The sequence below is a fragment of the Zonotrichia albicollis genome, chromosome 2 (genome assembly GCF_047830755.1).
Source record: "Zonotrichia albicollis isolate bZonAlb1 chromosome 2, bZonAlb1.hap1, whole genome shotgun sequence".
In the NCBI taxonomy this organism is placed as follows: domain Eukaryota; kingdom Metazoa; phylum Chordata; class Aves; order Passeriformes; family Passerellidae; genus Zonotrichia; species Zonotrichia albicollis.
Genome location: NC_133820.1, coordinates 37,655,014 through 37,681,203, shown reverse-complemented (window position 1 = coordinate 37,681,203; position 26,190 = coordinate 37,655,014). Strand labels below are relative to the sequence as shown.

Sequence of the window (26,190 nt, the reverse complement as noted above, 5' to 3'; positions counted from 1 at the left end):
CCCCCTCCTCTGTACTGAGTGGCGCCTGGCAGATTGGTGAAGATTTAAAGGCCACAGATAGGAAAGAGCTCAAACACAATGAAGGAAATGCAGCAGGGAGGGGAGAGATGGGTGCCCAGAAATAGCCTGTGCAACACCTCAGCCACGGCCCTCAGCTCTTAGTGGAAGAAACACTTAGACCTAATGGCCAAAACTTGTTCCCCAGGCCCTCGGAGTGCTCATGGTGTCACCCATATCTTGTGTGTGAGAAAGGAGAGAACTGCACAGAACTGTAAAGTCATCATCCACGCTGTGTTCATTCACACACCAGGCTGGCTCACCACATCCGTTCTCAAGCTGAAGGGCGGCTCAGGCATGGCAGATCAGCAGTGAAGTGGGCTGGGAAGGTGCCCCACCTTCCTGCAGGAACCTGTGGCCCTCGCTGGCAGGGAGGCCTTTGTAACTGACTTAAAATTCTGACCCATATTTACAGGTTCAAAAGGAGGGAATTAAAGTCATTGTCATGGCTTTCAGACTTGGGCTGTGGCACTGTGGGGCCGCTGGCCATCACACTCTGCATGTGTTGGCAGAGTGAGGAAGGAATCTCTAGGGAGCGATAGCTGCTATGAGAACCCTGGTTTGGCTTGGTGTTGCTCCTATTCTGCACTTTTTTCTTTTTCTATTTTTTTTTTTTTTAGGAGGGAGAGAATTTCCCCCTTCTTTTCTAGTTGTTTCTACCTTGAATTCCGTTTTGCTTTCCATACTTCTTGCCTGAGAACTTTTCCTCTCCAGGTTTGCCTGAATTTGTCTGTGGAAGCTTTCACAGGAGGGACACTGGCTCACTCCTTAGCTCTGCTCACTCAAGCTAGCTCAAAGCCCTGCCTCCTGGGTTGCGCAAATCCAGATTTTGTATTTTTTCCTCTCTGGAGAACATCGGCCCTTTCCCTCAGAAAAATCCCTTGGCTCAGCACTGATTGCAGGCTCCGATATGAAGTGCTTTATTTGTAAAGCCTCCCTTGTTTGGCTCCCGCTCACCTTGCCTGACCTTCTCCTCCTCCTTCTCCTCCTCCTCCTTCTTCCTCTCCTCCTCTTGGCCACAGGCTCTCTGGGCACTCCTGTAGCGACCTCCCCTCTGTCCTCTTGCCGAACCTTATCCTGGCACGGGAAGAGCCACCCCTGTAGCCCAGCCTGCCTGGCAAGAGCTCTCCTGGAGCTCCTCATGGTTTCTTTCTCTCGCTGCAGCACACACCTCTTTCACCCAGGTTGCCACGCCATTTCCTTTCTCCAGCTCTCTTCCCTCCATGGGAACAGCTAACCTAGAGCATCTGAAAGAGTTTATGTGAATAAAGTGGCAATATTCCCTGTTTTGTTTCTAGCTTCTCTTCCCTCTATTGTGCTTCAAATACTGTTCTTTCTTGTCATGGGGGTGGCAGTCTCTCTGCTTTCCCCACTAGGGTACCATGGTGGTGATGGCTGCTGATGGGTCCTGCAATCTGGCACTGGATACTCAGGGTCCAGGGTCCTGGCTGGGATCAGGGCAGCAGACCACAGACCCCAAATAACCAAAATGAGATGGTAGCACCTAATTTCTGCAGTGTTCATCAGCCAGCAGGACCCACCACCTTGGCTTCCAAAGATGGCACCAAGAAATGGCACTTCCAGCTGAAAATACCTGCTGGGCTGAAGTAAACACCACAGGGTGAGGGTGATGTGCTGACCCAGCAGTGCTGCTGAGTGCCCATGCTCTGGGACTGTGAGCCTTGGAGCAGGGCTGTACAAGGAACGGGAGGGGATCCATGCTGCACAGGGTTCTCCCCAGCCCCTGGGGCCAGAACTCCCTCGCTGGTGACACAGGGAAGCTTTAGTCATGTAGGGGATTATTTTATTTATTTTATTTAATTATTTATTTATTTTAAAATGGAGGCATTATTTTCTGAAGACATTCTGTTTGAATAGATTTGCAAGAGAGGAGTAGAGAAACCATATCTAAGATGAGGGAGGGCAATGGAGATGGGGCAGGAGTGTGATGTAGGGGGTCACCAGACAAAAGTACAGGTGGACACAGACCGTGTTAGAGATGTGACCTCCATCTGATGTAGAGCAGTGGAGGAGACCAGCACAGTGAGATTAAACATCTTGTTTAGCTCAGGGAGGGAGGGGTCTGCAGAGGGGAGTTCAGGACTTCAAAGAACTTGGTGTGGTTATTCACCATGCTGAACCTGTTCTCTCCCTGCTGGTCCTGTGTGGAAAGGGCTGGCGAGTGCAGCAGGACATGCCTCCTCCCTGAGGGGCTGGGACAGGGCTGCATCTTCCAGCCACCCAGCCAGGGGGAGGATGGGCTGGCAGGGCACCCAGGTCTGAGCGTCCTGCTGTCTGTGTGAGCTGTGTGAAGCGAGCCCTTGGCAGGCAGGCAGGATGCGCCGTGGCACGCGATGGCTTTGGCGGCACGCCGGCGTGGGGAGGGATCCCATGCTCTGACTCGACATCAAGGTGCTGTGAGAAGCTCAGAATAAATTCAAGGAAGTTCTAAGTGTTTCATGAGGACTGAAGGTTCCTGAGAACAACCACTGGTCTGGTGGTGAGAGCTGAGTGTTCTTCCTTAGTCTGCGAGTGGGAGCAGAAGGCAGGGAGGTGACAGGCCAGACATCTCTATGACATTCTGCAAATCACTTTCCCCTCAACCTGTCAGGCATCAAGCTGTAAAATGGGGATAATTATGATAATTGCAGAGATAAACTGCACAATTGGAGCTATAATTGGGCAAGGTCCATCAACGGGTCCCTTGGTATTTTTTCTCATGTGTGAAGTGGTAACATCCAACACTTCTAAAGGAAAAAAAAAGTCACCATACCAACAGAACCTGAATTGATTTTGACAGAGGTCAGATCTCAGACAGAGCTTGATTTCTCTGAAAAATTAATCTCAAGTGAGTGAGGTGGTGAGTTTGCAGAGAGGTTCCTCTGCCCCACAAAAATGCAGAACCAAGGCTTGTGAAGGGAGGTGGGTTAAGCGTGTCCTTCACCCCATTTCCTGGCCAATTTTCCTCTAAACCAAAACTACTTTCCTTGTCTTTGGCCTGATTTTTAGCGAAAAGCTGTAATATACGTTTTTTCATTTGTTTGTTCATTTTTTAACCCAGACCAGCTACATTTGGCACAGAGTAAGACCAGTCAGTGAAGCCTTTGGAGAAGTAATTTTCCTCCCTGGGTATGCTGGTGGGCATACCCAGTCCTGTAAAGAAGTCAGAATTTCTGGGATAAAAAAAAATGAAATAAGTGCAAGGAACTGCTCTAATGAGCTAACATCTGTGTGTACTGAAAACTGGACCAGAAAAGTGTTTGTGGGGTGAAAGGGGCGATGACACAGACAATGCTCAGGGCCTGAAGGCAGACCTGTCCCATTTCCCTTCTTGCTGTACTGAGTCATTTCAGCTCCTTATCTAAATCCCTTTGTTGGTCAGGGGGAGCCTTTTTTGGGAGCTGACTCGAAAGTATGTGAACTCAGATGCCCGGGCAGCATCTGTTTCTGCTTGCCGGGGAGGAGGGAGCTGCAGGTTTCCCTCCTTCCCCAGCTCTCGGTCCCCTCCTTGCACTTCAGCAGCTCCGTCCCGCACCTCTGCAGAGGAAGGCAGGTCCTGCAGTGACACAGTCGCGTTGGAGGGCAGGAAGGCGCCTCGCAGCGAAGGACTCGGCGAGCAGGGCAGAGATTTATTGGAGAGGCTCCCGGTCTCTCCGCTCCTGGCCGGAACCTGCCCGGCCCTTGCCGGGCTGTAGGGAATTGAGAGCAGGGAGCGCCTGGCCGCGCCAGGGATTCCTCCTGGGCAGTCCGCTATCTGCCGGGGCAAATCTTCCCTCTTCCTTCCCCCATCCCCATCCCTGTTCCCTGTTCCCCAAACTCCTCTCCCCGCCTTCCCTCAGCCTCTCGCTCACACACACACACTCACAGACATACACTCACACACACACTTTACTGCCAAAAAGCGTCCTCCGCCCCCTCCTCAGCTAACTTCCTTTCAGCATTTTTTTGAGCTGGATTATCCCAGGATTTGTAAAACGGGGAAAGGAGAGAGCGAGTGAGCGGGAGTCAGGACAGGAAGCTGGTTTCTCATTCCTCCAACTGTCCAAAGCAGGAGGAGGGGAAGGGGGGGAGCCAAAGAGGAGCCTTGTGCAGACTCTTCCCCAGTCCCTTCTCATTAGTCCGTTTGAACTTCCAGTCTCCTCCGAAAGCCAAGGGGAGCACGGCCAGGCTGGGACGCCTTCTGCTGGAAGTGGCGACAGCGCGACTGACGAAACGCAGAAGGTGGCTGTGGAGGGTCCCGGGATTGCGCTGAGGGAAAAGACGTCCCCCCACCATCTCCTGCCCCCAAGTTGCCAGCTCTGATGCGGGCACCCATCCGCCACCCACTTGCCTCTGATGAGAACCCTTCTGGGCTCAGGCTATGATCGCTGCTGCTGCGGGCTGTGCAGCCTCCTCTCGCCCTGACCTTCTTCTGCCACAGGAGCAGCCCAACATCTGGTGGGGATTAATGTTTACTTCTCTGGCTGGACGCTGTACGGGACCCCCGATGTTGCTCCCTGGGAGCGGGACACGGGCGGTGGTCTGAGGAGAAGAGCAAGAATTTTGTCGCCCAGCGTGAGGCCGGGGGGAGGGGGGCAAGGCAGGAGGGGGGTGAACCTCTTTTGGGACTAACCTCATGAAGAACAAGGGAGCCAAACAGAAACTCAAGAGGAAGGGAGCCGCGAGCGCGTTCGGCTGCGACCTGACGGAGTATCTGGAGAGCTCTGGGCAGGATGGTAAATGCTTCTTTATTCTCACTCTGGTTGCAGAAAAGCCAAGCGCGTGTCCCCCTGTTCTTACTGGCAGGACTGCAAACCAGACCTTTCCAAAAGCTAAGGGTTAGACAACCTGGAGCTGATTTATCCCCGGGAAGTGGAGTCACTGCCCCGTTACTCACAATGAATGAACGGTCGGAAGATTGCTTTGGTGATGCATCTGCATGACCCTTGCATGAGTAGTGCTGTGTGTGTGGAAAGGACTGGGCTGGGGTTCTAAGGCTGCCTAAGTGTGTAAAAGACAGCCTGACATCAGTCGTGATGTCCTCTCCCATCTATCTGGAAGGGAGTAACAGGCTTTTAGTGAGTCAGGTTTGGAAATCTGAATGGTGCTCAATGTTGCCTCTCCAGGATTTCAAAATCCACCGTAAGTCCGTGAAACTAGAATTTTGGAGGACTCTGGGGAGGAGCTGGACTCCAGTGCAGTTCCCATGTTGTCCTTGGACTGCTGGATGGAGACAGGACAGAGACTGGGTTATGGGGTGGAGTACGGTGTGTGTTGTAGGAGACATCTGAGCTAACACGTTCACCACCCTGCCTGTTGGCTTTCACTCCTTCTCCCCTTGACCGTCACGCTCCCAGGTATTGAATGAGAACACAGTAGCTCAGACAAGAGGTAACTCCAATAAAATAAGGGGGTCCTGAGTTTGAAATAGTCAGTCCTTGATGAGGGAAGGAGCAGAACGTTTTTTCATAAAGTGGGTTGAATGACAAGAGAAGTGAGTTTGGCCAGCAGAAGGACCTGCAGTTTAGCGAGAGGAAAAAATAAATACATGCCTGTTACCATCCGTGATGTTAGCATTGTCATCCCTATTTAGCATTATGTTCCAATTTGAACTGACCAATTTTACCAATGTCAGGTTATTTCAAGGAAAAAAAAAAGACTTCTAGCAGCAATGTCAGCTTTGTACAGGGAGAGCTGTACAATCAGGTCTTTCATTTGCTGATGAGCATGGCTGATGAAGTGCAGTGTGGAACCGCACTGGCAGAGGGATGGGCTGCATAACAGGAGTACTTTCCATTGCACAGTGAAGAGGGCAGCAAATGTATCACTAAGATGAGCTGTTATATATGTGCATTTATTTATGTATGGGGAAAAACCAGCCATTCAATTGCATTGTGGGCTGTCTGCAACAGGTACTGGATCTTTTAACTTATATAGCTCTTAACAGCAATTGAATTAAGTGTCAAAAAAATAACAGACTTAATGAGCTGATGTCCCTTTGCCAGTGTGAGGTACTGACAGATAAATTCCGTCCAGGGCTACCATGGACCTCTGTGGTGAAGGAACTATTTACAGCTGTTTACAGGATCACTGGAAAACAACGCAGGGAAGGCAGGCACAGCCAGTATATTCACTTGAAGCAGCAAGGGAAAAAATACTTACTGCAGTTGAAATTAGGCCAGATGAGCAAAATCTATTTCCTAAAATCCCATAGTTGCTTTTTTTAAATATTTTAATTTTTTTTTTTAATTTTAAATTTTTGAGAACAAGAAGGAAGGACATTTTCTCAAATCTCATTTGTGGCATGGTTCACAGTTCCAATGTACTTATGTGTCCATGCTGAGGAGCAGTGGGGAGAATAGAAAGTTCTTTTCCTTTCTGCAGTACTGCTGTTTGTTCAGTAGCACATCCCATTGCCCAGTGCTGTGGGATCCAGAAATGAAAGACTCAGTTGTTGTAGGTTTATTAGTAAGGGTGTAAGTTGTATTGGAAGTTCCAATTCATCAGGACAAGGGGAAAAGAAATTAAAGTATTAGAGATATTAATTTTGTTGGTAGTAGTACTCTCAGGATAAATAGGAATGACCAAGAATGCTGAAGTGATGTCTTGGGGAAAAAAGGAAGGTTGAGATGTCACCAGGACATCATGAACTTGCAACCAAATTAGAAGAGCATTCAGGGTATGAGAGATTATTGATTTGGGGAGAGTTGAATTGTCCTGCTAAGAATTATGTCCAGTGACAAGTCAGTGCTCCTGTAAGCAGCAGGTTTTATAGGGACATGAAGCTGTAACTTTCTCTCTGCTTTGTTTTTTTCTCAGTGCTGTGTGTTTAACTGGTGGGATGCAGGCTCAGGTTGTTCCCTACTGAGAAGCAATGAAGTTCTAAGACTGTTCCTGATATCTGAGAGTCAGGAGCAGGAGAGCTCTTTGGCTGCTGTCCAGCGAACATTTTGTTGTGTTGCGGGCCTTTCTGCAAGCAGGTTTGAAGTGTACCCAGAAGGGTTAAGTGTGAAGAAGATGCTGTGGGGCGGCAGGACGTGAGTCATACTGGTTGTGCTTTCCGTGCTCAGGTTTGCTTTAGGCCATCCTGCAGTGCTGGTGTGTGTGACTGGAGCTGCACAGAGGCTGAGACCTGCTTTGCTGGTGCTGGCCAGGGGAGCACAGGGGGTGGCCCAGGCTAGTGAAGACGATTCAATTTGGAATTTTCCGCTCGGGGTTGGTACATGACCTTTACAGTTAGGGGGTGCTGCGCTACTTGGGCGATGCTTTGTGCAGGAGAGGCACAACTTGAGGCCCTGCATGCTTGTGGTTGTTGATGAGCAGCTTGTGCTTTCTGTAAGGACCTTAGTCCCTGTGCTGTTGCCAAATTCCAGTGGAGAGAATGATACTCTGATAAAGGTATCAGCATTTCCTCTCTTCCCATGTAACTCTTTAATGACTTGCTATGGTTCTCTTCAGAGACAGCCAAAGATCCTGCTATCTCCCTTACCAGATCCATATACCTAAGCCTCTCTTAGAAAGAACTTTATGATAATACAATAAAAGCTGCAGCAGAACTACAAAGCATTAAAAAAAGATCAAATAGGAAGACTTTAGCAGGTACAGTAAAGCAGCTCAGGAGCCAAAAACATGATAGAAAGCCTTTAGCTGCAAGTTGATTCTTTCAGATCTGACTCAGGTCAGTGGTGATGGGCAGATGTGGATGTCTGGTGGCTGGTTGGACACTCAGATGTGTTGAATTTACTGTGTTTCAAGTCAGTTCCTGTCAGTACCACATTTGACCCTACTTGGCCTTTTCCTGCTGGCAGTCTCTGCACAGACACTGGTCACACTTCTTATGGGGGCAGACTGCTATCAGTGCACACAAGCATTTAAAATCATGACTCAGGCCACAAAAACCACCACATAAAATCTTTGCTGAGTTCTTTGTCCGCTTTCTGTTTTCCAAAACTTCAGTGTGCATCTGGGTTATGTTTTCAAGTCTTTCTTTGGTAAGAGGGCTAGAAACTCAGGGAAAAATAAACTTCTCTTCCTCCTCACCATAATTACCAAGCAATGGCTTAAATAGCAGCGTGTATGAGGACAAGCTCACATCAGATATAAAGGAACGATGGCTGGCAATACCAATGAGGAAAAGTTGTCTAATTTTACGTAGTCCCTCCTGTGTCACTTCCAGCACTGAGTCCATACTTGAAGGCAACTGATCTTTTGGAATATAAAACTTCACTAGAAAGCAGTGTCCATTCCCAGACTTTGGACATGGGTAGGTATCCATGCAGAAGGAAGTGAGTACTAATGGCCCTTTACTAAAACTTTTTACTGTGCCAAACTTTATTGAAATGTATCAGTGTAATGGGGCTAATAGATAATGGTATTGAAGGATTAACATTAGAGTCATGTTCTGGCCTCTTGATAACCAGCTTGGTTTCCAGAGGAGAAAAATGCATTGTGCCTCTGCTGAAGTCAGTGGGAATTGCACATCAGGCTCTCAGTTACTGTAATAACAACAGTGTAATTTTCTGGTGACGAATGGGCCAGCAGAGAAGACAAGACACAAGTTTGTGCACCATCTTTAGCTGGGGCAGGACACTCTGAACTCCTTAAGAAAACAGTCACAAAGAACAGTCTTGCTTCTGGTTATATCACAAAAGTATTGTAAGAGGAGGCTATTGTAAGAGTCAAAGCTGTTAAAGTGAGAGGAGCTAAATCAAAAGGAATTTTAATATTCCTAGTGCTTCTAACTGTGGGAAATTCAAGCTGGGATTTCAGGTACACAGCCACGTACAACTTCCACTCTTTAAAATGGAAATGCACACAGCATCTACAAGAATTGAATTGTGATGGTAAAAGATTATCCAGTCTTTTGTATAGGAACTGCTAGCAATCCAGACCTACCTTTGCTTCGTATGCTTAGAGCCAGGTAGAACCTGGAAAAAGGCTGAATGTTTCCTGTGTCTTTTTGGTATGCTGATGTCTAGATGTTGGGCTAAGAGGTGCTACCAGGTGTGCATGAAGCCAAACCTCAGACTTGATGCCTTGTTCTTATGGTGCAGGTCAGCTCTGTGTGTCTGAGATTCCCCTATTTGCTGGAGGGTTAATTCTGCTGCTGCTGTACCCCTCTGTGGTTTCTTCCACATCTGTTTCCTGCCTGATGTTGTCTGATTGGGATGCAATGAGCTCAGCTTTTCCCCTCAGCCCCCTCCCACACTCCCCACAGCTCCCTCAATGGCTCTCATCCTGAGCCTGTAGCACCCAAATCCCTTCCTATCTATTCATCTGATGCAGCTTTATTGGCTTTGTTTGTTACTTGCTTTAGAAAAAAAGGGCTGCTTCGTTTGAGAAGTTTTGGAGCCACCAACTGCCTTGTTCTCCCCACTTGAGGGGAGAGAGAGCAAGGGCAGCCAGGAGCACTCCCTGAGGCTGGGGAGGGAAGAGGAGCTGTTGTCTTCAAATGTAGACAGGGAGATATGTGAGGAAACCATTACAAGTCCCTTGATTGTAGTATGAGAAAGGAGATAGCAACATGGCTTGCCCATATGACACTCTTATGTGCTGTGTGGCTGTGCAGTGGCTGCTTCTGCCTGATCACAGCGGCATTTGAATGAAAGAGTAAGGAAAGTTTTCATTTTGCATTAGTGGTCTCAAAAAACTGGTGGCTCTGGCCAACCCTGACTCTACAAGCAGGTTCTTCAATGCATCTGAGAGGTGCAGTAGGCAAAGACTTTGCTCTGGCATAGGCAGGTAGTTCAGAGGGAAAGCAGTAACAATAATTCAGCAGTAACAAGCTGGGTACAAAGGAAGGGTGGGCTTGGATACTGCTTGCTTGTTTTGGTACAGCCCCTTGAGCACCCTGTCCTCTGCACAGTGATTTTGTCATCATGCTTTTCACTGTGGAGCTGCCCTGTCCATACATGACTGGATAAGCAGACCTGTCACTCAGGAAAAAAATTTCTTGCTTCAAGAACAGACTCCCTTTGAGTCAATCATTAAACCTGCCACACAGATGTGAAACAGCTTTTCTGGGCCCTGTGGCTTTCTTTCCTCACCCTGGCATGTCTTTTGGGATAGGAGCATGCTGGGATGAGCATGAGGGTGCATGCAAGTCCAGAGCACTAATAAGTGTGTGCCACACAAGGCTGCATTTGTGTTCACTTAGGACATTTTTTTAATGTAGTGATGTTTCAAAGTGAAGCCATGCTCATACTTTTGGGTAGGTGCTTTGGTTAGTGCTGCATGCAACAAGTCCTGGGAAACTTGCTGAAGAATCATTAAAGACAAACTAGGGGAAAAAGAAGAAGCTTTTATTATTTTTTTTTTTAAAGTCCCCGTGGAAAAATGAAAATGCCACATGCTCATTTAATCTGCTGCAGAAGAGTGAAGAACTGCATTCATCCCTCTCTCAAAATTAGAAACTGTGGCACTGGGGATTTCTGTCTCAAGAACAGATCAAGCTGAAAAGAAACCTTTTTGTGGAGCCAAATTGCCTTCAATCTAGATCTCTTTCCTGACCTACCTTACTCTGTGGCTATGCAAACACTTGTCTCCATTCAAGGAAGGAAGTGGCAGGGGCTGGGAGGAGAACAGGACAAGAACGGCCTCTTGGGCTGGCTCAGAAATGCTCTAGTCCTCTTTATTTTTGTGTGTGGTGTGCTCTGGGGTCTGATCCACATTTTCACACTGCTGATATGCTGGGAGGCCACATGGCCTGTGCTCTGTGGGGTCTATTCCTGGCTCTAGTCATGCAGGCTGTGTGGATATTTAAGGCTGCATCCCCTCCCTTGTGACAGGAGCAGAAGGGACAGTTGAACTCTGATGTTTTGGGGGAAAGAAGTGGGATTGTTATTGTACAGTGAAGGAGAGCTGTGGCAGCGGGGCCTGAGAGCTGGGTACATGTATTGGCAGGTGGAGGAGCTTTGAGGGAAGACAGCTCCTCGGCCTTTCAGTGTCTGCCAAAGCGTGTCTATGGACAAGAGATGAGAAGCTTTGCTGCCAAAGTGGGTACTGTGGAGGAAATTATTAATAATGTAAATTCTTGCATTTTCTCCAGCCTCTGTCACAAGTGGTGCATCACATTTTGAGTCCCAGATACCAGCCTCTATGGCAACAAGTCAGAGCAAAAAGACACTGGGAACAACGGGAACAGAAGCCATCTGTTTGCTTCTGTTACTCTGCTGTTCCTTCTTGTTTTGGATTATGTTTGTGTTACTTCCTCAATCTGTTTCTGGTTCCTGGGACCTGGATTTTTGTGTCTCTGTGGCACAGTGTTACTGTTGTTTAACATTCATGTTGCAAGCTCAGCTCCTTGTTCTGTATTGACTTTCCATTGCTAGCACTGTGTGATTAGCAGAGAACTCTTGCATGTTGCCTGCTGCTTTACATTTCCCTGACTGAGCACTGCAGGAGGCAGATGTGTGGTTTGCATGCACTGAGCCCCACTTTGATCCTGCCTTTGCCCCCACCCCTGCAAACAGCATGAATCACATCTTGCCTGCAGATCTTAGGTTAGGACACGTATTTTGATTTAGCAAATGTTTTCTCTTTGTTGGTAGCAGCTGATTTCATCTGAACTTGGAAACCAAGGAGTAGGGACTCCACTGCTTGTGGTGCCACAGCTCTCAAAGGTTCAGGGAAACAGCTGTGCTGGATGAAGCACTGGCAGTGCACAGGGTGGATGTGCAACATGGGCTGATCTAGCAAGGGATGGGCAACCCTGGGAGGTCCCCATTGGCCAGGGATGCTTGGGTCCCCAGCTTTGGTGCAGGCCTGGTTCTAGTTTGGAGAGCTCAGAAAGCATCTGTAACTTGGGCTTGGCATATATGACGCAGTTCTACAGCAGCAACATTTGCTGGCAGGCAGGGTTGTGCCAAAAATGTATGTTCCAGTGTTTCTCCTTTAACAGTAATAGGGGAAATGAAAGCAGCCTGTCAGTGATGGCATAAGCAGCCCTGCTCTGAATGGCTGGGCTGGGCTGGCTGTTGGATTGACTGCCCACATCATGTCTTGGACTGGATCTCTGTCTGGAGGGTGATTAAAGGATGGAGAGCTACCAGCATCTGCCTTCAGTCCAGCACCACCAGCAGGGTGCCAGATACACTTAGAGCTCTGACAGGGAAACCTACAGATATCTTATTGAAATGCGAAGGCTGCTAAATGGCTGCACTGCTGGTTATTTCAAGGGCAGCTAGTGTTCCCACCCGCCTACCAGTGGCTCCTTTCCATACATTCCCTGAGCCTCAAGCCTCAGCTGTCCTTTGCTCGCATGCCAGAGCCTTCAGCTTCTCTGCTGATAACTTCAGTTAATGTGTTTTGCATTGTCAACAACAACAAAAACCCAAACCAAACCAACCAAACAAAAAAACCCACAAAAAAGTCCCAAACAAAAAAAATCTGCAGTATGTTTACAATGCACACAGAGAACAGTGTAGCATAAATTGAATTTATTGTTAAATGAAATTACGTTGTGCAACAGTGCTGACTGTATTATTATAACTTTCATACTTAATTCAATAATGTAGACTCTGTTTTCCACATTTATCTGAAACCACAAGCAGACTTTCCAATCTTCTGCGCCAGTGTGATTGCAGATAAGAAAGTACTTAACCATGGACTTAAGATCTACCTTTTTGTCAGATGCTGGGGCCTTTGCATACAATGAAGTTATAGCCACCGATACTGACCTTCACCCTCACTCAGGTGCCAGATCCCTGCTACCCCTGTGTGTGACAGGGAGGGGTTCAGTCCCTAATGCTACAAGTCTTGTGCCACTTAAGTGCACAGGGGAGTGCCAGTCCTCTTCTGTTCCATCCTCCCTGCCTTGAACAGGACCCTGCACCTGGATTAGATTCTTCACTTTCACCTGAGTGGGAGCCCTTTGATTTTAACAGTGCACCAAAAGGGGAAGTGCAAAACTCATGATTTTGCAGTTGCCTTCAGTTCCTCCAGCTCAGTTGCTGTGTTCCCATTTGGGAGCAGCCCCCTGGCCTAGGTTCAAACCAGCCTTCTTCCACCCTGGTGTCACCTGTGATGATGGGTGTGACAGACTCAGCTCCAGGCCATGTCAGGTTGGCTGCATGGCTGCAACTTAGGTGAGTTAAAGTCCATATAGGAAGAGTTACCTTAACAACAGTAGAAAATGTTACAGAATCACAGAATTTCTGAGCAGGAACTTCTTGAGATTAACTAGACCAAACCCTCTGCTCAAGCAGGGTGAGCAAGAGCCAGTTGCCCAAGACTGTGTCCAGTTGAATGTTAAATATCTCCACAGAATTTTGGATGTAACCTCTGTGAGCAAACTGATCACTGATCCAGCCTCAGTCTACCATCAGAGTAAAAAAATATTGCGTTCAGATGGAATCTCCTGGTTTTTAATTTATGTATTTTGTATTGTCAATAGGCACAACTAAGAATAGACTTGCTCCCTTTTCTTCATTCCCTTCCAGCAGGTCTTCATTCACAATGATAGATCCTTCTTGATCCTTCTGTTATACAGGATAAGATGATCCTGGTCTCTCCTCACATGAGACATGCTCAAGTCCTTTAATCATTTCTGTGGCCCTGAGCTGAGCTTGCTCCAGCAAGTCCTTCTTGTACTGTGGAGCCCAGAGCTGGACACAGGACTCCAGCTGTGGGCTCAGCAGTGCTGAGCAGAGGGGAAGGATCACCTCCCTCAACCTGCTGGCAACTCACCTCCTAACTCTTCTGATGTTCTCGGTAATCTCTGCAGTTACTAGCAGAGATTTTCCTTGGTATTCCAGTTTTTGCTAGCAATTCAATCAATAAGTAATGTGCAATCAGGACATTGTAAAGGATGCTTTCTACCTTGCCTATGCTCTTTCTGCCCTGGTTAATACCCAAAAGGAATTGTCTTTTCATAAAGAGCCCCAGTTCTTTAATGCTTTCTGAAGTTTTGCTGCTGGTCAGCCAAGAAAAATTAATTTATATAACACACTGCTCTTCTACATCTTCTGAAAGCCATGCAGAGCTTTGGCTTAATAGAAAGTCTACAAAAAATGCATTGAAGCAGCACACCTTTCTCAGGTGGCGTTTGTCCCCCTGTCCTCCCCCAAAGCCACACTGCACAGAACCAGGGCATTGTGGCCAAGCTCCTTTCTACCAAAGCATGTCCAGCAGACTGGAGAGTGAGAAACTTTGCTGCCAAAATGGGTATAGTAGGGGAAATTATTAATAATGCAAACCTTGCTTTTTCTCCACCCACTCTCACCAGTGGAGCATCACATTTCAAGTCCCAGATACCAGCCTCTATGGCAACAAGGGAGAGCAGAAAGGCACTGGGAACAAGGGGAGCAGAATTTGTGTTACATCTCCAGCACAGGGATCGAGCAAGGGGAGGGGAAACTCACATCCCTTTGCAGGATTCTCAGCTGCGTCTGCTGCTCTTAGAAATGTGCCCTGAGCAGCTGACTTGGGTTCATAGCAATTTGTCTCCAGCTCCTCACTGCCCTCTTCTACGCTCCAGGCTCAGCTAACTAAATGCCTTTGGAAATGCTATTATGTCCTGTGCTCTCTGGGGCCAGGAGCAGCGTGAAGATTGATCATCTGGAACAGGAGGCTTTGTTTAGTTCTATAAAATACAGAGGAGTTAAAAAAAGAACAAAAAATAAACGCCAAACCCAATGCAAAACTCACTTTAAATCTCATGCCCTTTATTTGCTCTCACCAGTCTTGGAACGTGAATGTATTTTGTTTTGTCATGTCATTAGATATTATCACATGAGGAAGTGGTTAGAGGAGATATACTTGCATCTCTAGAACAGGGATTGAACATCCAAATGGCCAGGAGATATTCCTGATATAACTAAGTTGTGTAATTTATTTCCTGAAGAGCATCAGACAGCAGACCAGCTTTTCTGATACAAACTTCATTTAAAGGATGCCCTGGCTGGTGTTCACTAAACACAGTGGCATTGATACTGCATTTTTACCTGAAAGATGCTGGAGATGCTCACAAATTTTGTATACACGTGGGATGCAGGGCTGAGAATCCAGCTGGATCTGTGCCTGTACTCACCATCTATATTCACTGGCTCATAAAAAAATGCTGATTTAGCAGACAGAACACTGGGAGGAAGGGTGTCTCTGTGTGTGTGTGTTGTGTGTGTGCTTATCTGCAGCTGAATATTTCAGCTGGGATATTTTTGATACATTGGCGTTCTGCGTTTACCATCTCAGCAGTGAATGTGACTGTCAGTCCTGTTGCAGACAGGCAGCTTGGCAGCTCAACAGAGCCATCCAGCATGTGGAAACCCTTTGCTGCACATGCAACTAGTGCTGGCATTTCTATTCCTCTCCCATTGTGGTGGTAGCAGTCACACCTCAGGAGGTTCAGAGGTGTGATCAGGCAGGGTGAGCTTCCTTCTTGAGCTCTTGCATCTGTGCTGCAATTTGTGTGAAATGAATAAGCTGTCAGAGGGACTGAATTGTTTACTTTCTATGTGCAAAATCAGAGAGGGAAACAGCTTCACCATTTTGCTCTTTCTGTTTTTATCTTCTCAGTGTGCCCCAGTTGGTAGTGCATTTTCCTTACCCTTGTTCTGGTCAGGTAATTTCAGATACATGAGAGGCTAAATGAGAACAAACTCTCTTGTGAGATTTATTGCATCTTCTGCTTCTAATCAAGCCAGAAAAATAGAGCAACAGACTTCCTCTGTAATCCTGTTCTCTCCATTCCAGTCCCGACTGGAAACCAAAAGTACAACAAGGAGGAATGCAGAAAAAACAAAAAAAGTTAAAACAAATGTCCTGGAATCTCTAAGAAGAGTGTGGGGTTTGGCCTGAGGTGATGGCTCAGGGGTGCAGAGGGGGCATGGAGGATTGTCCCTTCTCTCAAGTGTTTTCAGTTCCCCCTGCTTAGCTGTTATTTTTTACCTCCCCCTGTGCTACCCTCCCCGTCTCTCTGCATTTTGATGACTTTATTGCCAGGATGGCAGTATGCACATGTTGCCAAAGTCAATACATCAAGCTCTGTGCCCAAGGCAGGCTTAGGAGCAGTAAATGAGAAGAGCTGGTCTTGATCCATTGGGTCCATCATTCTTCCCTCCTGGCTCGATAGTGACTTACACACTGCTGCCTGAGGTTCGCTGCGTAAAGCCACAAATGGGAGCTGAGCCAGGAAATTCAGTTCCATATCCCAGTAACTTCAGTTTGGGGTCACCCTCCAGACTTGCCAGAACCTAGATAAGGAATGGAATCCCCTGCAGCCCCATCTGTAGATCAGGTGGGTGTAGGTGACCCAGTGCCTGCTGTCCTCCTCGGGGTGGCAGGCAGAACACGGTGCTGGAGGCAGCCCTCCATCACTGCTCACAAACCTGCTTGCGGCGGGGAGGAGCTGATGTGACAAACACAAAGGAGGGCTAGGAGTCCTAATTAGTCCTAATTTCTATCCTGCTAAAACACCCATCTGTCACTGTGCTGCAATAATGAGATTTGAAGAGATTAACTGGATACTGGTAAGGCCCCTCAGCATGGCAGCTCAGTGAGTGTGCTGCTGCTCTGCTTTAAGCCACGCTTGCAGCAATTACACCCCAAGCAGGTTTTTATGTCTGGGTAGTGCTTGCATGGGAGTGGCCCAAAAAAATCTGCTACAGGAATGGGGTGGGTGATTCAGAAGATGGCAAGCATAGATTCAGCTCTGTCAAGTTGCTGTCTAGGCATCATGTGGGGAAATGTTGCCATTTGGGCACATGGTAAAACAAGGACCCAATATATAAAAAATCCCTGGTTTATCTTTTTCTTTCCTAGAGGACAGGGTCTCTTTTACAAATGCACATGCTGTGCTGTGTCTTTTCCTTTGCAGAAGCAATTTCTGCTGGAGCTAGGATTTGTTTTTTTATCCAGTGTCCTAAACTGTCACGTAGTGCTGCTCTGCCTGGCTCAACAGCTGCCACCTCCCAGCCTAGAGGTGGGTGGAGTGAGTCTTGTTTTTGCAGTTTGTGAAATATTTCAGGATGTAAGGCACTCATTAAATTATTGATGTTAGCTCTTGGGCATTAAACAGATGTGAACTGCAGCTCTGGATCCTATGGGCTTTAGAGGCTTATTCGTGCCCTAATGATGGTTCCCTGTTTGGGATTTTCATGCATCTCTCACTGCAGATTTGAACTCACTGCAGGATGGTGGAAGGATTTAGCAGATGGACAAAGGGTGACTGCAAGGCTTTTCTTTGCAGTATTATATACCTGTGAAGCAAAAATAATTGAGCTTTGGTAGAAAAAGGGAAAAGACACGTGCATGTTTTCTTTAGGAGAATGGAAAAATTAGAAAAATGTGTTCCTGCCTCATGACAGAACATGCTTTCAGGGTATGAAAAGATTTTGAATAGTTGTGATTCAAGGAACAGTGCAGGTGCACCTGATATCAATTCTTGTGCTTAAGGAAAGATATTGTAGCTTGTAATGTGCCTTATTCCTAGCCTCTTTCCCAGTCCTGCCTCCTTGAAAAGTGGCTGGCAGCAGCAGCACTGCTGACTTTACCTTGTGGTGACTGCAGGGTGGAGATTGGGACTTTCAGTGCAGCTCTGTCTCTGCAGAACCTTCAGCTCCTTGGCTGGGCTGTGGAGGTGAAAAACATCACCTTGGCTGATGTGGGACAGGGAAGGGAAGGTAACAAATGTGGCACCATGAGCTGTTGAGATCTCTGGGCAGCTTTGATGGCTGCTTGCTCGTTCCCAAGGAACTGACTGCTGTGTATGGCAGGGAAATCCGCTCCCAGGTTTGACAGGGGTCCCGTGTTTGTGTTTGAATGGGAAGTATTCAAGAGGCCTTCACCTCTGCTTTCCCACCCATTCTCCCCTCTCTGCTTTGGGGCGCTGGGGGGCACAAAACCCTCCTGTTTGTTGTGGGGCAGGAGCAGGGTGAGGGCCTTCCCTGACCCTCTCCTCCCCTCAGCAGTTTGCATGGTAATTAGCTCGTCCCTAGCAGACAAGCCCACAGCCCAACAGAGCGACAATTCAGATGCTGAACAATGTCCAATTATCCCAGCCCTGGGAGCAAGAGGCCACTCCCTGACACGTGGGCTCCGTGTCCCTGGCCAGATGGCTCCTCAGACTCCCTTGGCTGGCCCAGTGATGCTGCTTGGGGAATTTGACACGTGTCAGCAGTTTTGGCTGAGTGCTTTCGTGAGCTACCAGCAGCGCAGTTGCCTGAAATATTGGGAAGAGCTCAGTGTGAGCCCCGGGCAGTGCCACCCACTCCATGCCCTGTGCTGAGACCGGGCTGGTGGCTGCAAGGGAACACGGGTGCTCACCTGTGGAGGGAGATCTTGCAGCCTCAGCTTGGCTACCTGTATTTCCCATCTGGTTTGGTGACCTGCTGGAGATGTAAGCAGCTTAAAGGCACACCTTTTGCTTTTCTCTTTGCATTCCAGCATTTGTGCACCAGTGAGGGCTGAATTGCTCAGATTAGAGTTGGAACTGCATGAAGGAGGTGGCAGGAGTCACATCCATGGCATGCCACAGGCCGTGGCAAGCTCTGCTCCTCAATGAGAGACCTTAGGGCACTCCTTCTTTTTCCACATCCTACCTCCCTCAGTGATTAAATGATGCTGGTATCACCTTCTTTTTGGTGCAAAGCTCCCATTATTGTTGTCATTAAATGGGAAGAGTCCTAGCTGTAGTCATCATCCAGTGCTGAAAAGTGGGCTCTTGCAGCTCTGGGGTGTTACACATTGGCTGAGAGTGAGGGCAGGGAAGGATTGGACTCACCCAGCTTGCCTTTCTCAGCAGGTTCCATACCAAGAGGCTCTGAGGGAGGTGTGAGGAGCACCAGGGTGGCATCACATGCTCAGAGTGCTTCGTTCTGGCTTGGCTTCTGCCCCAAAACGTGACAATTCAGCTTTGAAGAGAACATGACAGCCATTTGCCATCTAACCTCTGGTCTTAGGAAATGGAAAAAACAATTCAGCATGGATCTGAAATAGCAGAAGAGATTACCCTAGACTGGAGCTTGGCCAGGCTGCTTCTGCTAATCTTGCAAAAAAAAAAAGGAAACCAAGCAGAAAAATAAAAAACACTACAAAGAATTTCTGCAAGGCTTCATTTTATAGTATCTGATTTAGAAGGCAGAATGTACAATAACACAGCTTTCCCTTTGCACACCATGGGATGAGTTCATTACTGACTCATGGATAGGACTGCCCCTTACAAGTTGCCTGAAGCAACTTTGATTGATTCTGGTTTTAGGACCAGGCCCAACCTTAATTTATTGATAGAAGTTAATGATAATGCATCCAAAGAAACAGCTGGGAGAGAAGAAGTGTGGCAGAGAAATGGAAAAGGACACTGGAAGAAATGAATGGGAAAAGGGAATAAGGGCAAAAGTAGTATGGAGAAAAGCATGTGAGGAAATTCCAACATGCATGAAAGGGAGGAGGCGAAGGCTGGAAAAAATAATCTGAGGGCAAAACTGACTGTATTGGAACAAATGGACACTGCAATGAATGGTGGAAGAGAGAGGGATATAAGTGAGAAGAAAATTCAACATCATGGCAGCTTTTATAGTGGGGGTGTTACAGAGGAAGAGACACTGTTCTGGGTACAGACAGCTGGAGGATAGACAGGGACATGCTCTAAGTGTCGACCATGCTTGTTATACAAAACTGCTCTTCCAGATATTTACCCAAAAGTGAGACAGGGCAATTGGTAAAAGAATAATTTCTGACTTGTTTCAGCCCTTGGAACAAATTTGGTTTTATGAAGTGCAAAGTAGATGCCATTGAGTTACTACATTGCAAGTGGCGGTTTTTTTAATAAGCTACTTACATTTTTTCATTCCCCTTTTGGCACCTAACTGATGTTAAAATGAGCTTCAGTCTCTGACTGGTTCCAAAGTCTATGGATGTGGACAAGAGCAGCTTTGCCTTGCTTGGACAAGCTCTCAATGTTTAAATGTGCTCATCTTCATCACCTGCTGAAGGATGTGGTGCTTCAGCTTCCTTTGCTTTGGAAGCTTGTGCTATGAATCAAAACTTCTCTGATTTTACAGTGTCCAGCATGGTCCTGCTTTTAGATCATTCAGTTCATCCCCCTGTGAGACACACCTGTGCAAGAATATGAAATTAGCCTGGAGTTTTCTTCCCTCTGAAACAGGTCAGCCATATACTAAAATCAGGATACAGGTCATGGCCTGAAGTGTGGCTCAGCTGTGTTGGCTGTGGGGAACTGTGAAGGCAAAGAGATGATGGACTTGTACAGCAGAACTGTAGCTATCAAAATGTGAGGAAGTTTGATTAAGTATGATCTCAACGCCCTTTTCCTGCAACACCCCTGCTTGTGTTTGCAAAGTGTTTGTTAGTGTCTCAAAGCCCTTAGTACAGCAAGATCCAGGAGTCAGAAAGACAAAAGAAACACAGTCCAGAAACCCAATTCCTGGACATATGCCTTTGAGAAATGTAGTGCATTAAAGGTTTTTTTCTTTGGTTGCTTCCTCTTTCCTTGCTTCCTCCAGTCTTTGTTATTCCCAGCAACGACTTTATTTACTTATTTGCTTCTTCCCAAACCACTGGACAGACGGGGGCTTCATCAGGGAACAGTTTAGCTGGAGTGGGCAAAACAATGGGGCTTTAATCAGGGTGCCTCCAGCAGCCACTGCTGGCCAGAGGTTTCTCTGAATTCCCAACATGGAACAGTTGCCTCTTTCATGAAGTGCCTGTGGGATGAGCACAGGATTGCTACACCCAAAGCATTTTCATGCAGCCACAGCTCTCTGAAAGGAAACACTGCTGAGGACACCGCCTGCAACGCCCCAAGCTACTGGGGTGACCAGCATGAGAGAGTCTTTCTTCCAGGCCTGGGCTGTGTTTGCCTTCCACATGCAATATGTGAATAGCTCAAATCTGGAAAGTGTTTAGGAAAGCATCTAACTTCTCTCTTAAAGGAGGAAAAAAAAATAAAGGAGGGAAAAAGAAAAAGAGAACGTCAGGGATAAAGAAATAGTTTCCAGTGACTTGATGCAGTGTGGCCAAACTATTTGTAATAATTTCCTTTAAATTCCTTTTATATAGAAAGAATTAAATATGAAATCATGAATCAGGAAGCAGTCATCCTGCCAGCCAGTGACATGTTCAGAGACATCAGAGCAAAGTGAGAAAGACACAGAACAGCGGGAGACTTGCAAAAACCTTTTTTAGCTCTCTCTTTTTCTTCCTCTTTTTGTTTAGTGTACACATTCATGTAGAACTAACATTTCTGACCCAAAAGGAGCTGCGGGAATCTCCTGCTGTTCCTTGTCTCTCCGATGGCAGCCCTAAACCTTCCTGTCTTGATGTGTCTCATCTGTCTGTGTTTCCTGATGGATGTTGCAATCCCCAGATGTTTGGATACCTGATTCATCTCAAAGAAGACTGTGAAACATTAGGTATTTTTAAATACCCAGCTTTATAATTGCTTTGTTTAACTTTGCAACATTCTGAATTCATATAAGGCAATAATAAAAATCACTGCTGTTTTCCTTCAAAGATTTTTGCCATTGCTGCTTCTAAACTTGTGTGCACACAATGGCTTTTGCCTTTGCATTAGCAAGGTTATAACATTCCTGTTTCCTGAATTCGTGTTTTTCCAATGGCTTTTTTTCAAATCCTCTGTAAAGGTTCCTATCAGGAGTGCCCAGGCTTTTGTATAAAGGAGGATGGATGTTACTCAAGTGCTACCAAACTGAAGTTAAGAAATTTCCCCAACAAAACCTGAAGTCAGAAGAAACAGACCTTGTGCCTGTTGTCTGCAAAGGTCTACAGGCCCACAAAGCTGACTTGGGTTGCATTTGAGTTTTGCATATCTCAGAAGCCTGCTGGATTACACTCTGGAGCTCTCTGGAGCCTTTGCTGTGTCTTGGCCAAAATGAGAGATGAAGATGCCTCTCTGAAGCCTTGTTCATTTCTTGAACTTACTCTTCTCTGATTGCTCTGATCAGGGCTGAATTTCAAATACAGACGCCTGACTTCAATTTCCCTGAAATACAGGGTGTTCATCTCAGGATTTTTATCTGAGTCTGTCTCTAGGTTGGCTCCAAGGGAAAAGAGAATAAATACTACAGGCCAGGAGACTGCAGATGCAAAAAATTATAGGCTTTAAAATGTCACTAGCTGAGCACATAATAGATATTCTTCACATTTTATGATTAGCTGTTGTGTTCTGTTGGCCAGTGCTGCCTTCCTGATGTAATTTATAAAGGAGTCTCAGGTCAGGGTGAGGCAAGCCACACTCAAAACTGGATTTCCTGAGAACACCGCTATCTTTTGCAACTTTTCCTTAGTTTTCTCTGAGCAGGACAAGCTTGCCTGCATACACCTGACTGTGACTCCCACCCGCTTTGCCATCTCCCCTTCCATTCCTAGTCCAATAGGATGTCATTCCCCCAAATATCTGCTTGCATTCTGCAAAGCAAACTGGTTTATGAACCAGGTATGCAGCTGAATCATGCCATCATGTCCAGCTTTTCAGATCAAGGGAAGTGCATTATGTGTAGGATTCATACAACTGTCTCCCATCTCTGCCCAGAGCTCTCTTAGAAACTGGGATGACCTGAATGCTGTGTGTGAAACCAGTCTCCACATGGGGCCATCTGTGCCTAGGGGACCAGGGCACTGGTTTTTAGGCCTTGGCAGCTGTATCTGCACTTCATGGATTTGTATTGATGTGTTGCTTTGCAACTTCTTTCATCGGCTGCTCAGGTGGGCCGGAGGCACAGCTGGCCTCACTGAATGTCCCCTGCCCGGCATCCTCTGGTGTGTGAAGCTGTGGAGTAGAGGGGGCTGTGCAGAGCAGTGTGGCAAAGTTGGATGGAGCAGGGCTGTAGAAGCCAAGGGATCCAGTTAGGAGCAAACCCCTTGTCTGTATGTTGTGCCACGAGCCTTCCCTAGCACAGGGCTCTCATCACTCCGTGTGTCCTTTCAACCACTCCATACACAGAGTCTCTTGCAGTGGGACACAAGCAGTGTAAGGGATTTTCATGCTGTCAGAAGAAGAGTGTCTTCATTTTGTTACTGTGGCTCTGAAAGGTTTCTCCAGCACCTTGTCGCCTCTGACTCCTTGCCTCCATTTCAGCGTGCTGCCTTTCACCACTGAGCTATTCCTGAGGCACAGCCTGCATGGCGTGGGGCCAGCCTCTGACCTCAGTGATACTAGTATAAATCTGGGATACTGCAGCCAACTGGTATGGAAGTACTCAGCTCTGGATATACAGAAAGTATTCCCAGCCATAAAGGGGCTTATGATTTGGGTTAGTGAAACAGCAGATCAAAGGCAACTTCTATGTGATGGGGATACTTGCAAATCTCTCTTGTGACAAAGTGTTTCTGCAACATCCACACTTTTCTTGTTACTACTAGAGTGAGCCATGACTTAATTCCAAGGATGTCCAAGGAATGCACCAGAACTCAACTGATGCAAAGAATGAAAAAATAACCAAATTTTAGGTGGATTTCTCAACAGAAGGTTGACTGTTGTAAGTTGCTGTATTTGACATTGAAGACAGTGGTGCTGTCACTTCCAAGAGAAGTAGGTTGTGTTGGCCTAGAACCCTTCTCAAATTACTGAGAAACTCTTGGTGAGGTTGGGTATGGATCAGAGCAGTGTCCAAGTTGAAAGCTTTGATGACAGCATCTGGATAGGAGGTTTTGGAGACCTGGAGACAAGGCATTGTCTGATTTGAGTGTGCTTGACACAGAATGACCTTCCTTGAATGAAACTAAGCTGCAGACAAACATGAACTTTTGTGAGACTTGCAGCAAAATTCCTCTTTGGCCAGGGTCCCTTTTTTCTGTAATTGAAGGAAATTAATGGAAAATAAAGAGTGGGAAAAAGCATTGTGATAGGAAAAGATCAACTGAACCTGAGAGATGCAGAACAGAGAGCAGGAAGAGCCTCAGCTCATTCCTAAATTGGATCACATCCTTACTGTAATGCTTCCCAGGAAAGTGCAGTAGAGCAGCCTTGCTCAGTCTTCTCAGGCTGAAGCCAAACACCAAACATGTTATTTTGGAACAACTGAGAGGCCATGACCAAAATTTTGCAGCGTATTGGTGGGCAAAGAAGAGAGAGAGAGCAGGACAAAAGCCCTGGAAGTCCTGAAGATCCCCCTTGGTACAAACACTTCACGTGGGCCAAGGAGCAATGCTAGGGCAACCCTTACTGGGGAGTGCAGGCTAAAAATGTTTCTTGTGATGGGGCAGAAAGAAATGGCCTGTGGTTGCTAGTTGCTTCAGCTGATTTTCCCCTTTCCTTCCAAGAACTCTGCCCTGGGACGCTGTGACAGCAGGAAGACACAGGAGGTCAGGCAGAGCCTGCTGGGCTCAGCACAGACTCTCCTGCAATCTTACAAGGAGCAGCATGGCTCAGGAACGTCCCAGGTCATCTCAGAGCAGTCCTGGGGGCATCTAAGGAGGCCTCTGGGGCAGGATATTCCTGGCCACCCTATCCCTACCCTGACACACATACCCTTGGATTTGAGAGAAGTTAGCAGAACTAGAACAGCCATGAGATCTGAGTTCTGACAGCCCTGCAGTCCACTGGCTCCGGAGGCAGCAGTAATGCATATATTTGGCCTCTTCCTCCAGAAAAAGCAGGGAATGTGTCTGAAGGGGTGGATACCCATCCCAATAGCCAAGGAGAGCCCTGAGCCCCCAGCATGGTTTTCCTGTGTGCCTGGCAGCATCAGCAGCTGCTGGTTTGGAACAGTCCGTGCGTCCTCGTGCCAGCCAGGGCAGCTGGAGGTGGATTTGTTTTCTGTTGATTTCATGGCAGTGTTGCTGCTTCAGGCCACTGCTTTGGTGTGAGGAACAACAACATCCTGGAGGAGACACCCAGTGACCTGCTGGCTGCTCCATGGCTGGCCAATCCGCGTGGCCGGCGTGGGAAGCGGGCAGACCACCCTGACGGCACCAACAAAGCCATCGTGCTTGCTGACATTTCAGGGGAACAGAGAAGGGAACGAGGGATGGGAACAAAAGCTAGGAACAAAAGTCTTTGATGCAGTTTAGAGCTGCAGTTGGAAGATATGGGCTTGAATTGTAAATGCCAGATCCAAGTGCATTTTTGCTGGGGAGGCATTTTAAACCTCCATCCAGGTCCCAAAGGTGGGGCTTGAGTCTGAATTCCAGGGAAAGAAAGTTATGCTGAAAACTGAGTGTGCTGTGAAATTAAAATGAAAGATAAAAAAAGGAAAATAATGAGTAGCTGAGGAGATGGAAGAAGTCAGTAGACATGGAATGCAAGAAGTGTGGTATAACTGATATGTAAACAGAAAGAGCATCTTTTGCAAGGAATTCAGGCCTCTCCTCACCCACCCCCTACCCCCAACCTCCCTTCCCTGAAATGATCAGAAATATTGCAGTTTCTCCCTAGATGACCCCTTGATACAGTCTTGCTATTATTGTGGTATTCAGTTATGAGACAACCATTCAAGAGGAAAAAAAAAAAAAGAAAAGAATTATAGAAGTGACACCAAGCCACAAAGCACAGGACCAATTCCAAACATTCCCAGGAACAGAGTTACTGAAGTCTGGTCTTTTGGCACCAACTGACTTCTAGGACAAACGACCCAAAAGGTTTCTCTGACCATCTGATCGGTGATCTCTGATTCAAATCTCCTGAGGTTTTAGCCTGTATGTTCACGTTTAGGGTAGGATTTTGGTTAGGGAGATTCTTTCTGGTTTGGTGGAAGCTTGGGGGAAATTGATCCTCTTCCAGAAAAACACATTTGTGTGAGATTTTCAACTCAACTTTCTGGGTCAGTGATTCTGACAAACCAGTTGCAATTTCTGCATGCTTTACCAACTTCTGAATTTTTGAACATAAGTTTCTGTTTGCCAGGGGTTGAGATACAAGAAAACTCTCTCTTAACCTTAGCTCTTCCTCTATCTCAGTGCATGACTCAGGCTGACAAATAATTTCAGTTTCTCCTGTTTGCACCTATGGGATGAGAATGATCCTTATCCTCTGTTAATTCATGACTCCTTGCCGAGGGCTTAGATTTTTGCTGACATAAGCAAAGCACATTTTGTGAGACTGTGCTGAGGTTTTATCCTCACAATGGGGGACGTGACATACAAGCAAGATTTCAAATGAGGGGGTTTTGTGTCCTGAGGGTTGAAAAGCCAACCATAGGACATTCACCTCCTTTTTTCTCATTCATTGTCAAGAAACAT

The 26,190-nt window shown here is 46.9% G+C and overlaps 1 protein-coding gene across 1 annotated transcript in view; it reads left to right on the top strand.

Annotated features, from left to right (window-relative positions):
- The first annotated feature begins 3,573 nt into the window (after positions 1-3,573).
- The window catches only part of ARHGAP31 (Rho GTPase activating protein 31), a 57,174-nt gene continuing 34,557 nt past the window's right edge, over positions 3,574-26,190 (top strand). The window contains exon 1 of the mRNA XM_005486128.4: positions 3,574-4,772. Coding sequence (XP_005486185.2) covers positions 4,673-4,772 — 100 coding nt within the window. The 5' untranslated portion in view covers positions 3,574-4,672. The remainder of the gene's footprint in view (positions 4,773-26,190) is intronic.